We start from the raw sequence: 14,356 nt of genomic DNA, 5'->3' as shown, positions 1-14,356 counted from the left end.
ACATATCTTTGAGCATCTAATAATGTGCTTGGTAAAATATTGTACTGAGGTTAACCTGGGACCTGAATCTCAATGGAAAGTTAGTCATAAACTAGGGTTCTCTATTTGAGAAAATAGAAATCTATGGGAACACCATGGACTCGAAGTCTCTTTTATTTACAACGTGGCATAATTAATAGAAAATGAGCAAACTCGATAATTACTCCTATTGAATCATACTTCCCAATAAGTGCGGGGTGATGAAATCTACATTAATCAATTTCCATTTCCATATCCATTGTGTAATCTATATGTTCTGAGCTATTCTTCACAATATTGGGTGAATTGAATGCCCAAATAATGGACTCCAGTCAGTTTTTATTTATTTTCTAAGGCTTTTCCACGTTCCCTACACAAAATGGATCTCCGTACTCGAGAATCCTATATCTTATTAAATTTCAATATTGGGTTTGGGTCGTAAATGGGTTGAGGGATTTAATTTATCGAATAAAAAAAAATTACATGTAATAAGTGATATACATATATATTAAAAAAGATTGTTAGATTTAAGGATAAAAATGACTAAATACGTAGATTGTGAGGTATTTTTAATCCAATAGGTGAATGATGGATATTATTTTCTTTCACTTTTTCAAATAATCCAGGATATCTTTGGTCATTTCCTGTATTCATATTAACTAACTAATGTTTAGTCTTAGGTCTTGAAAATTTATTGGGAGAATAATGCTAATTTTTTTTTAATATTACTTGATATATTAAAAGTGACAAGTAAAAGTTGTATGTGTGTATATTTTTAAAATTATTGGTTTACATGGTTAATTGTGTATTTTTATGATAAGTGATCATTTCATCAAAAAGTTGATTTGAACAAATGGATGAAAGATAAGTGAAACGATGATTTTTCACAAAGTGAACAAGGAAAGTATCTGAGAACAATTATTTTTAATAAACATGACAACTTAATAGGAACGAAGAGGGAGAGAGAGAGTAGTAAGTATCTTTTGTTTTGTGGGAAGGAAGGTATTGATATTTGAGAACTTTTGTGACAATAGTGGCCCCAAAGTTAATTTGAACCGCATATGCATGTGCTAGAATGGACTCAAATATTGCAAACTAATTCAACCAAGTTCCAAAGATACTTCCTCTTCCAAGATAGTAGGGAATCTGTCTCATGGATATTCATTCCCTAGCTTCTTCACCTTCCTTCACTAATAGAAAGATCTCAAGAATTTATGAATCAAGATCACATTGTCAATGGGCAAAATTATCATTATGGCATCAAGAAAAGAAGACAATTGTCTTGAAATACAGAATGTACATGTCATTCTAATCTCTCTACCTATAATTGTCTCTTCAGCTTCACTTTCCACAGATGATCTAACACTATAATTCTTTCAATTATAAATTCTGAACAGATTCGATTATCAGCAAAGCCAACGTAGACGAGAATGGGCACCAAATTCATGGAAAATTTCAGCAACAAAAGGAAAGAATGAATGTTGTGAAGAGACACAGAGAATTTACAAGAAAAAAGGCACAGTAGCTGGTGCTGTTGCTCTAATCATTGGAACAAGTATTGGTTCAGGCATTCTTGCTCTTCCCCAAAAAACTTCTCCTGCGGTAACTATATATTCCCTCTGTAACTCCGTTCATCTTTACTTGTCCACTATACTAAAAATAGTTGTCCAACAATACTTGTTCGATTTTAAAAAATCAAGAGATAATAGACTCTTTTTGTGTCTACTTTTACCGTTGCTACTAAATATTATTCAATATCTAATATATTTTCCAAATCATTAAATTTAATATGTTCTAAGGGTAATGTAGTAATATTATCGTATTATTTGTTGTTTCTTAAGATGTGTGTCAAGTCAATAGTGAACAATTATTATTGGACAAAGTGCATATGTTTCTTCTTTTAATTTAGGCCATCATATTAACATACTCCTATTATAATGCTCCATATTTTGAAACTAGAAACCATGGGCAATGGTAGTATCTACTCTTTTCTTTAGCTCCTAAAAAGTGTTCTCTTAAAATCGCGTGCACCTTGCGTCTTTCATTGGTACCTGTTATCTTTCACCGAAGCAGATGTACTAAGTAAATATGGCACCAAGGCTTAGACCAATATGAACCTCTATAAATGGATGTATATTCGCTGATGGAAATGGAACCTCTATATTGTTATGCTAGTGAAAAGAAATATTGCGTTGATATCAGATGAATGTTACAGCATTGGTTATGTCGTGAATTTCAGGGAATAATCCCAAGTTCAATAGCTATGACAATGTGTTGGGCATTTTTACTAATTGAAGCACTTGTGCTAGTTGAAATCAATGTGGGGTTACTCAAAAAGAACAAAGTGAAATTTGAAGACGGTGAACTAGAGATCATTTCGATTAGAACAATGGCTGAAGAAACACTAGGAGAATGGGGTGGAGCCTTGGCTACAGTAACTTATGTGTTCTTAGGATACACTTCACTGGTTGCTTACATTTCCAAGTCCGGTGAAATCCTCTGCCATTTGGTCAATCTACCGGAATCATTTTTGGGCTTTTTCTTCACTTCCCTCTTCACAATTCTCATATCTGTAGGTGGGACAAAAGCCACTGATCAAGTCAATCAGTGGCTCACTGCTCTTATGATAGGTAGCTATGATATGTTTTCGTTTCAATTTGTTTAATGAAGGCATCTAAATAAAAGTTCAAACAGGACTGCTCGTGGCAATTGAGGTTCTAACAATTCTATATGGAGGGTGGTCAGGCAATGAAGGAAGCAGTGATTGGGGAAAAGTTCCATCAACGATACCAGTATTAATATTCTCTTTAGTCTACCATGATCTAGCTCCTGGTGAACAAACACAAACAATTTTTTCACAGAAATGTTCTCTTTTTTTTCTCTCTCACAAGTTAGCGATTGTTGCAGTCCTGTGTGCTTACCTGGAAGGTGATCTGAAACGAATAAGAGCTTCCGTGTTGATTGGTGGTCTGGTTCCCCTCCTAGCATTGCTTGTTTGGGATGCAATTGCCTTTGGCCTTTCATCCCAGGTTGATCAAGTTGTTGACCCTGTTGAATTGCTCCTCAGGTCATTCTAAACTCACTCTTGATCAACTTTTTTGATACGAGTGTCTTGACTTGCCTATAAGATGTATATGGAATGACAATACATTATCAGGGTCAAATGGAGTGGAGTGTCATATATGGTACAAGCATTCTCTCTTCTAGCTGTGGGAACATCTTTAATTGGTACTCTTCTAAGCTTCTCTGAGTTCCTGAAAGAGCAACTCAATAACCTTAACCTGCAATCACGTGTATCCACAAGGTTTGATTTACAGGTAACATTTGGCTTCTTGGTGTAAATTTGGTGTCTCTCGTCTAACTACTTTACTTTACAACCTTGCAGAGATCAAATTCTCAGAAATGGTGGATAAGAAACAACTTAGGCTTCACAGCAACAGCAATTGCCATTGCTCCCCCTCTTCTGTTGTCAACAGCAATTCCAGATGCATTTTCTGCTGCTACGGATATAGCAGTGAGTTTAAATTCACTTTTCATTCAATAAGAAAGCACTTTGGATATCGATTTTTCATTATAATGTTATGTTTGCAGGGCGGTTACTGCATGACAATGCTATATGGCATCCTACCACCAGCAATGGCATGGGCTATGCATAATAACAAAGTAAAGGACAGTGAAACAAAAATATCAATAGCAAGACCTGCCCTCGTCTCCATAGGACTAGTTGCGTGTGGTATAGTTGCAGTACAAGTTCTTCAAGACCTCTCTATGTTGCATTCTTGAAGTGTATCAGTCTGATGCTTGACATTGTAGATATGTAATTACAGAACAATAAATCTTCTCAAGATCATGAAAAGAAAAATCATGTTGAAACTGCAAATTTATCAACAGAAAGACGGTCACACTCCTGTTTACAGCTGCATCACTTCATATAACACAATACATGCAGAGACAAGTTCACTACATAACTCCTTGGAATCTAGATACATAAGAAACTGACATGCTGCCCAGACGCTGAACCTTGGTTTCTGATCTTTTGTTTACAAAAGATACATAGAAAGGAGCTCAAATGAGTTATTTTATTCAACAAAGCAAGACAATAAATAGTGATAACAAACATACGATACAAATGGTGAACATCCATGGGACTGATCAAGCACAAGAACCATGAATTGGGGGAGCATAAATCTGCAAAATGACATGCGTGAAACACTTCATCCATATAAAATTTTAGTTCTTCACTGTGGTTACGTGCCTCAGAAGCATTTGGACAACATCAGCAGAGACTCTTGACGCTTCAGTCTTCAGGTGTTCGATCTTTTCATTAGTTTCAATCTCAAGACGTTTGACATTAGCACCTGAGTCACCACTAGTCTGTAAATGAGAGAAATCAGGAACCATGCTTAGTCAATTATAGAGAAAAGAAGTCAGACCCACAGCCCAAACATCTCCTTTCTCCCACACCCCAACAAGCAGAGAAGTTGGAAAATTGATGCAGTTCTGAGGATTAAATTTGGACTCACTTTTGTTATCATCAATTAGAAACATACTAGAGAAGAAAAGAAACCATATTTAAGGATCTAATGGGGCCATCTCGTCGAAAGCATTAAAAAAAATAATGCATGCATTAGTTGTGCATTACTAATACCTTGTTTGGTACACTTCTTCAACCAATGTACAAGTATATACACTCTATTTGGTAAAAATAATACATGGAAATTCATGATATAGTAATGTAAAGGGTATTAATGCATGCATTAGTATGGTAAAAGACACAATTACCCCTCAAAAGATTTGCCACATCCTTTCTACCATATTTGTGGAGGGTATTTTTGTAAACAAGTACTTTTTCAGAAATTATGCAATACATGTTATTTTTAATACCCCAAACCAAATGCTGCAAAAGAAACAATTTCAAGATAACTAATAAATGGAAATTCATGACATTACTAATGCAAGGAGTTTTAAAATGCACAGTAGCATAGCTAAAAACACAATTTGTGCCTCAAAATTTTTTCCACATCCTTTGTACCATATTTGTGGAGGGTATGTTCTAAACAAACATGTTTTTTAGAAATTATGCAATATATGTTACTTTTAATATATCAAACCAAACACTGCACAAGAAATAATCTTAACATAACCAATGCAACCATAACTAATACTAGGGGTGTCAAATGGGCGGGTTGGGTTAAAATTGAAAATATTACAATGGATTAAATAGAAATGAGGTTGGGTTTTTTATCCGCCCAAGTTTACTTTGGGCTCAAAGGGACTAAATAATGGATTGGGTCTTGACCCGCCCATTTTGATCCGATTAATCTCAATAATTTAACATATTGATATTTAACTGTTATAATCACAATTTGTATTTCCGCTCAAGAATTTTGTTAAAAAAGTAACAAAGTAACAAATTGATAGATAAATCCTAAAAGATGTTAAATAGATAATAATTCATACCTTCGATATAGGAACATAACTTGATAAAAAGTTTTAAAACAGGTTGAAATAGGAGATTTAATCGAGAATTCTCTTCAAGTGGGCTAAGCTTAAACGGGTTCAGATTTAACCAAATTCAAATTATCTTCAGCCCAACCCTTAAAATTTAGGGCGGATTGGGCGGGTTACCTATGTTTGGGCTCATTTTTGACACCCCTAACTAATACCAACATTCATAATGAGCATTACTAATACAACATATTTAGCACTATTCTTGTACACTCTAACAAACGACCCCATAGAGGACAAGAAAACATATAGAGGCGTTTGCTGACAATGCACACTGTGATACCTTTTGTCTATGATCAAGTGTAAAATGTAAAGCATTTAAAAGGAGGACAAGATCTGATAGAAGTCATTATTTTCCGAGAACAAACAACTTGATACCATTCTTGTGCGAATAGGATCTTCTAGAAACAATTTGGGTCCTAGTTACCTGTTCAAGCTTTCTTTGAAATTCAGCCTCCATGTAAGCACGAAATTCAGCTATCTCCTTCTCAGCTTCCTCCTTGGCCTGCTTCAATCTAGCTTGTTTAGCTGCATATGAAACTCATGTTAGCACACATGCTCCTTTTATTAACCTAATCCAAGCATTCACAGAGCACTAAATGATAAGGTCAAGAAGACAAGAGACATCACTCATACTAAAAGTTAGACAAAAGAAATAAAAGATACCAAAATATGACATTTCATCTTTGTTTGATCAGTAAAGAGAAAGGTGCCAAAATATAAGCTTTTGGTTGACAATTTTGCAAACTTCAACTCAATTATTACCCAAAAAATGTAAACACAGCTAGCATATGCTAATCTAGATTCAAAAAATCTGAAAGCATCCAAAGACAATAAGCATGCACAACACGACAGGACAAATATAAGTGCACCATAAAAGAGACACAACTGATAGTGTATTTAAACCGACAAAGATCCAGATCAGAAGGCCAGAAAACTGGATGCCGAAAGGAGGTAAAAGCAATTACCAGTCCTGGCAACATTGACGATGCGTTGGGCTTCCTGCTCAGCAGCTAAAAGGAGTTGAATTCCATTCTGGCCACCCCTACTAGATTCCATTCTCGTCTATAAAACTGAAACAACTGCAATGAAGAATGAAATGTATCTCTCTAAGATCCTTGATAACACTTGCGAGATAACTGACTATTTAGAAGATAACATGAATTACCATCATTAAACTGTAGCAAGAAAGAAAAGTCAGTCATTTTTACATTATGATTGACTATGTAAAAACGAAATTTAGAAGATGGCCATTCAGTTAATTTGATAGTAATAACATCATAATAAGTTTAATAATGTTCTGAACAAAAATAGAAAAGTCAGAAGCAGTTAATCTACAACACTATGAGATTCCAAGAGTAGAATAGCATGTATTTCTTATATGTATGTGTGCAGGAGTAACTTAATAATGTCTTGACACCAGATCTTGACTTCTTGTAATTTATCACCTATTTTTCCACTCCTATTCAAAAGATTAAGAATTTGCAGTCCAATATTTACTAGTTCCAAACCTAACCAATCTAGAACATCAATTTGGAACTAACAGGTAAGAAATTATGTGCTAAATAGAATATAAGAAGGGAAAGCTATTATCATTCTCTTTTCAGAACACAATCTATTCTACTAAAGCAACTATTTTCTAATCTTAGACGAGGATTCATCCAGGTTTTCTTCCTTTCTCTTCTTCATCTGCTCTTTGGTCAGAGTAAATCCACCCAATCTCGGTAAGCCAGATTCAAAAATTCACATTGTGTCATGTCAACATGAGGCTTGTATACTTTCTACTATATTCCCAACTGAATCTCAGTTCTATCCTAGACAAAATTACAATGCTGCCTCTCTTTTCACACTTGTCTTTTGAATTTAATTGTACGAAACCTTTATATCAAGTACACATGGAGGGTGAATATCAACTGGTTGATCCATTCAGTCCATTAACTTAATGCACTTGGATTAAAGAACTTGAATAACTCGATACCATAATGCTGGACACTTACTTGTTTCAATTAAACTCTTGCTTACGAATTAAACAAACAAAACTGGATATCTAAAAGTTTATGGTTGACCAAAAATTCTTTTCAAACTCCAAAGTAAACCACAAGATCCATGCCCTCCAAATTGTAAATTACAAAGCATTAGTAAGAAAAATAGTAATACTATATTTAATTCAATCATCGTATCACAATTCGAAGCAGCTTATGAAAAAATAAACAACCACCACACAATAATAATAAAAATTTAAAAAAAAAACAGAAAATTCAAATCTGGATCAGAAACGTTTAAACATGAAGCAACCCTTCACGCGCCACCATAGCGACAGTGAAAACAGATAGAATCTGTAGTTATTATCTAAAAGCACTTCAACAGGAACTGTATATTCGTCATTACATAACAAAGTAGATCAGAAGAAAAATCAAGTTGACTTAAACAAAAGTCGGAACTAAATTGAAAAGAAAAATGGTCAAAACAAGTCAAAATAACAATCGTATCTAGATCTAATCCATTGAAGCCCGAAATCAGCAGAAAATTGAACTGCCAGATCGTTAATACTGATAAGCGCATTTTCATGTCTACAGCTACAACAACTATAGAGAAGCTATGTGGAATCCGAGTTGAAAATATAGAGAGAAAGAAAAAGAGAATACCTCTGTAGAATCGGAATTGAGAAAGTTCTGGCCTTCGTTTCGATTTTGTTTCACACTCCACCTTATATTTGGACTTTTAACTTCATTTTTTTTTCCCTTTTCCCTTTCTCGTTAGTTATTAAATTAATAATAATCACTAATATTTTTCCTCGATTCTGACTTTGAACTATTATAATTGAAAATTACTAATTTTGATAAGATAGCAAGTTAGATATATTTTCATAAGACTATTTTTATTAATATATGGTTCAAATAATTTTATTAATTATTATTTCTTTAAATATATATCAAATAATTTAGTAAAATATATTTTTTTGTATTTTATTTTTTATGTTATAATGTTAATTTAGTGAAAGCTTATTTTTAGTTTTTTTTATTGTATCCAAAATTTTCAATATTATTTTTTCGAGCTGCACTTTATACGTGGTTCCTAGGTTAAATAATATATTATAATGAATCAATCATACACATATATTATGTTTTATGTATAAAAATATTTTTATGTGAATTCAATAAATATGATAAATAATTTTGTAAGATACAATTTTTTTATGTATTTATTGTACTGTGTGTATAACAAAAAAAAATTATGTCATTTCAATAAATATGATTACATACATCAGTAAGAAATCATGATTTTAATGCAAATTAAATTTGACCTTTATTGAATCTCAAATTACTCTTTAATACTCTTTAATATGTTTACAAAACAATAATATTTTATAATTCTACGTATATTAACTTAATGAGATTTTAATGTGTGTCATAGCCGATGAGACATGTTAAGAACTATGTGGGTGCGGGTTCAGTTACAACATGATGATTATTAATTTTGATCCAAATGAATATTTTGTTCCTAATTTGTTTATTTATTTAAGCTAACTTTTCCCTGTATGAATTTAAGTTTTTCTATTTTTAACAATTTTAGTAATTTTTAGATTAACTAGAAAGACTTATCACTGAGAAAAATTATTGAGTCTCAAATTATGATAGTTCGCAGAGCTAGTACCTATTGTATAGACAAATTCCTAATTATCTTTTAATTAAAAAGAAAAGGAAATATTAGTAGAAAATGTGTGATAAATATGCTAAAACCTCACATGGAAACATGAAAAAAATGTAAATTATATACCAGAAAAAAGAAAAGAAAAAGGAAAAATGATGAAAATAGAGAAGAAAGAATGAAAATTGCATATGAAGTTGATTAAAATATTTTGCCTTAAGCCGCATGCATTTCCTTGAAATTGTCCGCATATTTTATTTGAACACATCAACTTATTTTTATTCCTATTGAACACCTTATTTGTTCAAAAGTCATTTCTATTAGATACAAAATGTTGACATGTCAAAAACGTGTACTACACTCTCCTTGGACATGTAAAACTATTGAAAATAATATTTTTTACTAACTTATTTACAAAAAATAATAAAAAATGAAAATATAATTTCTTTTCGAAAGGAAGTTTTCTTTCCCAACACAATATTTCGCTCCCTCTGGCATTCTCATCTACCCCATTTACATAATTTTTTTAACACATACACACCCCACTCCACATACACACACACCCTCCACCTATCTAGCTCTCTCGGTGTCTCCAATTCTTCTTCTACTTTTTTCCTTTTTATTATCTTTTTATGTAGATCTGCATCTTCAATGTTTCGCCAAAACTTCATTTAATTCGATAAAATAAATGTGAATTAATTTTTTTCGATAAAAATTTATTATTATCTATAACAATTGTTATAAATGATTACAAATGGGGAAAAGATAAAGGTAATGAATAGAAGGTTCTAATGCTATTAAAATGAAAAAGAATAGATTTTTAGCTTGGGTGAATGGTGTATTACCAACGATGATAAAATGACTAAGATTCAATTGAGGAAACAGAGGTGCCAGTTGATCAAAGAAGGAGCAGAAAGAGGTTTGGGTGATGGCATATTGAGTCGTGGTGTCGGCGTTGGCGCCAATAGAAGGGCGATGGAAGAGGGATATGGGTTTCAAAGAAAAAGATGTCGGGGTGGGGAGGGTAATTTAAAAAAATAAATTTTATTTTCTTAAAAAACATTTTTTGTTATGAAACTATATAAATTTAGAAGAAGAAGAAAGTAGGGAGAAGAGAAAAGACTTTTTATTTCTCTTAAAGTATATTCAGGATTCATAGATCTTTTATCAATCTTGTTTACAATGAAGAAAAACCCTTTATTTATAGGGAAAACCATATTTGGTTCCCAAGTAGGATTCCTAACCATATCCTACTAGGACTCCACATAATTAGACATTCACTATAATACAAATTGTTTATAACACTACCCCTTGAATGTCGATAGATTACGTGCCTCGTTAAAAGCTTACTAGATAAAACCCAGTGGAAAAAAATCTAGTGAAGGAAAAAAAGTACACATATCTAATAATACGCATTATAGATGCCTCATTAAAAATCTTACAAGGAAAATTCAATGGGACAAAACCTTGTGAGAGAAAAAGAGTACATCGCGTAGTAACTCTCCCTAATGACAACATCAATTCAGAGACTAGAATCTTCATTTTCCAAGCTTGTGCACCATCTTTTTGAAAGTTGTAGTTGGTAGAGATTTGGTGAATAAATCAACAATAATATTACTTGAACATACCTCTTGCATGTTGATATCACTATTCTTGGGAGCTCATGAGTGTAGAAAAACCTTGACGAAATATGATTTCTTCTATCTGCTTTTATGAATCTTCCCTTCAGGGTCAAAGATTTCAGCAAGTTCCTTACTTCAACTTCTTTAAGCAAATCATCTATTGCCTTTTGAAAACTCTTCAAGAATTTCAATTCTAGTCATCAACTTGCATAATATGCTCTATGCATTTTGAATCTATTTAATTCTTATGAGGATGATAAACAAGTTTTCCAAAAACTTGTATATGTTTTAGATTTCAAACCCATTGAATATTTTCACATCACTTTTGTCAAGTAACAACATTCAATATTAGATGTATGACATCTTCTAGTGCCTAGATTGCAAGTCAAATAAGCTTTATGCTTACCAAGATGCATCATTCCACTTTTTACTTGATAATTATTTCTACACAAGTATGCTTTAATATATATAGAATTCATATCCTCATAATCTTTTACAATATTGCGCGCTATTGTATCAAAGATATCGTCAACGATATACCATTTTGTATCGATTCACAATACGACAAAACTTATTGAGATCTCATCACTTCATTATTTTTAGGTAGCTACCCCTCTCATGAGGTTTCATAATGTGTTATGTTGTAGGCTCTCCAAGAGTAATTTTCTTCTTATTATGATCATTTTGATTCTTTGATCCTCCCCTTTTTTCAAGGATTATTTTATTTAGAATTGATTAGTCTATCATAGACTTTATCCTTAAGGGACATTCAATAGGAGTATTTACAACTCTTCTGTTGCTTCTAGTCTCCCCCTTATGTTAGACAAACTAACATATATCTCAATCTTTTGGAGAATCTATCTTTGTACATCATAGTATATTCATTAATCATATATTGCACATCAAAATTATCAGATGAAAACTATTTGGTCCCAGACCATAAACCAATTAACATAAAAATTGATCATAACTTATTGGTTTGATTCATACGATTATGTTTGTACGTAATATCATATTTCATATCAAAATATGAAACTTTATTTTCGTAAACAATGATTTTACTATTTGAGACATGTAGTGTCACATCATATTGAGTATTTATCATTATTATCAAGATAAATTGTCTTGATTACACATTCCGAAATTGTGCTCTTAACTCAATTATTTTTGCACAAATAATTTTGTGATTGTCAAACTGCAAGTTGATAACAAACGCACATGTGATTATCTTATAGATGCATCTTTTTATCATATCACATGCTAGGTGAATGGGACCATATTCACCTTTTATACCTTTCAGAATTTAGAGATTTAATCTCAACATTAGTTGATCCAATCAACTTGTCATGAGAACAAACAACAAAAGAATTCTCGAAGAATCTTCTAGTTTTTCAATGTATGTCCATTACTCAGTTTGCACATCTTTGGGATGACCTAATTATTCATGCCAACTAATAAAATTATTAGTACTCGTAAACTCCAAATTTACTACGTCATGTGCCTTTTACTTTAGTAAATTTTTGATTTACTATTATATGAGTGTATTTCAATTTTATTAATCCAAGAATAATTTTCAGATTTATTTCTTCTCAATTACTTCACCCTTTAGGCGAGTTATGATTCCATCATTGGATAAACTAATCTGAAGAAAATTGTGCATGTAACATATTATTTGTGTCAAATATTTTGCAAATATCAAGTTGCGAGATAATAATAGACACACATGAGACCATATAGAAGAAACATTTATTAGGACCATTGAATGTCTAAACAATCCACTAGGTGGATGACTAGGTCCACAAATATTTGTATACGTTCCTAGAACGCAAAGAATTCAATCTCAACTTTCGTTTATGATGGTCTCACAATTAGCTTGCCTTGCTAACAATCATTACAAGAAAACTCACCATTTAAAAAAAAAATTAGGTTCTTCCATGAAAGTCCATTTTAATTTTTCTTAATTCGTCTAAACATTATAGACTAACGATGTCCCAGACAATCGTGTCAAACTAAGAAAGTATTGGAATTAGTAAACTTCTTATTTACCATAGAATGTGCCTCAATTGCATTAATTCGTGTCCAATACAAGCCCGAAGATAAAACATAAAACTTTTCTATAATACATGTCTTCTTAGAGACATTCTTGTGATACCACATCTTTGACCAAGGTCGCAATCTTTCTCATGACTAGCATGGTGACTTACACCTCATTCCCTTTAGAGAATGGATTCATATTTTAGAATTTATCAGAAGTTCTCATTCTTCATGAATGGAACACAAACATGTGAGCTTATCAAATTATGATAGCTTTAGTACCTTATTCATATTTATGTACATTATTCAATCACTTGTCTTCTTTCAGACATATTATGCACTAGAACCACATTCACTTTACGTAATGGAGCAAATTCAGTAAATTTTATGACTTCTCATCAAAAACACATTAGTTTTTCTTTAGTCATTATTATATCATCAATATGGTGCATTGAGACTCACATTCAATGTCTTATCCATATGAAAGTGTCTTAGGTCATAAATCGATGGATCTTGAACCCAATATCTTATCATCATGGTGCATCAGGACTTTAACCCAATGTCTTACCCTCTTTTTGCGATTGGACATAAATCCATCATCTTATTCTTTTGGTGCGATGAAACTTAAATCTATCGTCTTACCCACAATGAGGCTCAACCTCAAGCCTTCAAAATAATTGTAATTTTACCACTTTTGATGACCATTAATATGATGGTACATTATAATTACACACAGAATAGATATTATTGAATTCTTACAATCAACATTAGTAGTTAATAAATATAGCTTAATAGATCACATACCTCATATAAAGGCTGAAAACATACCTTTCACTAAATTGTGCTTATTCAATTATTAAAATAAATTAAGAAATTTTTCTTCCCAATGGATTAAAATTAAACGTATAAAAAGTCAACAAGTCTCTTTAAATACTTACTTTAGATGGTACCTCCAGATCTGTCACATAAATAATTATAACATAAAGATAAATCATACCTTGAAGATATAAGAATCTTATTGCATAACTTATGCAATATCTCTTTTGCACTTTTTCCTTCTTCTTCATAATTCTTTAAGAATAGAACAATCGTGCTGATAACGTGTTATGAAACTATATAAATTTAGAAGAAGAAGAAAGTAGGGAGAAGAGAAAAGACTTTTTATTTCTCTTGAAGTATATTCAGGATTCATAGATCTTTTATCAATCTTGTTTACAATGAAGGAAAACCCTTTATTTATAGGGAAAATCATACTTGGTCCCAAGTAGGATTCCTAACCATATCCTACTAGGACTCCACATAATTAGACATTCACTATAATACAAATTGTTTATAACATTTTTGATTATTAAAATAGATCTTTTTAAAAAGTTGGGTTAAATGTCACATGTCATTGTTTTATTGGTATGTTTATTATATATAAGCGTTTGAAATACACGCATCTTGATATTTTAACAGATTGTCATATTATATTAAATAGGTGTGTGTATATCTATATATATATATATATATATACACTTATTAAG

General features: G+C 31.9%; 2 protein-coding genes across 5 annotated transcripts; one reads left to right on the top strand and one right to left on the bottom strand.

Moving 5' to 3' along the window:
• The first annotated feature begins 1,028 nt into the window (after positions 1-1,028).
• On the top strand, positions 1,029-3,912 carry LOC101258746 (uncharacterized). 3 transcript variants are annotated; one of them, XM_004237627.5, is made up of 8 exons: positions 1,029-1,314; positions 1,416-1,620; positions 2,258-2,648; positions 2,713-2,850; positions 2,926-3,085; positions 3,176-3,335; positions 3,404-3,532; positions 3,610-3,912. In XM_004237627.5, exons 1-8 carry the CDS (start codon positions 1,172-1,174, stop codon positions 3,799-3,801), a joined length of 1,518 nt encoding a protein of 505 aa, XP_004237675.1. In that variant the 5' UTR covers positions 1,029-1,171; the 3' UTR covers positions 3,802-3,912. The 3 variants fall into 3 exon arrangements, 2 of the variants coding, with proteins under 2 accessions (XP_004237675.1, XP_069153231.1); XR_011220678.1 differs by having other exon boundaries at positions 2,713-3,085; positions 3,176-3,322; XM_069297130.1 differs by having other exon boundaries at positions 2,713-3,085.
• LOC101258944 (V-type proton ATPase subunit G 1) lies at positions 3,866-8,421 on the bottom strand. 2 transcript variants are annotated; one of them, XM_004237497.5, is made up of 4 exons: positions 8,172-8,421; positions 6,495-6,608; positions 5,954-6,054; positions 3,866-4,392 (listed from the first exon to the last, which is right to left on the bottom strand). In XM_004237497.5, exons 2-4 carry the CDS (start codon positions 6,583-6,585, stop codon positions 4,249-4,251), a joined length of 336 nt encoding a protein of 111 aa, XP_004237545.1. In that variant the 5' UTR covers positions 6,586-6,608; positions 8,172-8,421; the 3' UTR covers positions 3,866-4,248. The 2 variants fall into 2 exon arrangements, with proteins under 2 accessions (XP_004237545.1, XP_004237546.1); XM_004237498.3 differs by having other exon boundaries at positions 6,495-6,704; positions 8,172-8,302.
• Between the last annotated feature and the right edge of the window lie 5,935 nt (positions 8,422-14,356).

The sequence above is a fragment of the Solanum lycopersicum genome, chromosome 4 (assembly GCF_036512215.1).
Source record: "Solanum lycopersicum chromosome 4, SLM_r2.1".
Taxonomy (NCBI): Eukaryota; Viridiplantae; Streptophyta; class Magnoliopsida; order Solanales; family Solanaceae; genus Solanum; species Solanum lycopersicum.
This window is presented reverse-complemented; position numbering and strand designations above follow the sequence as displayed.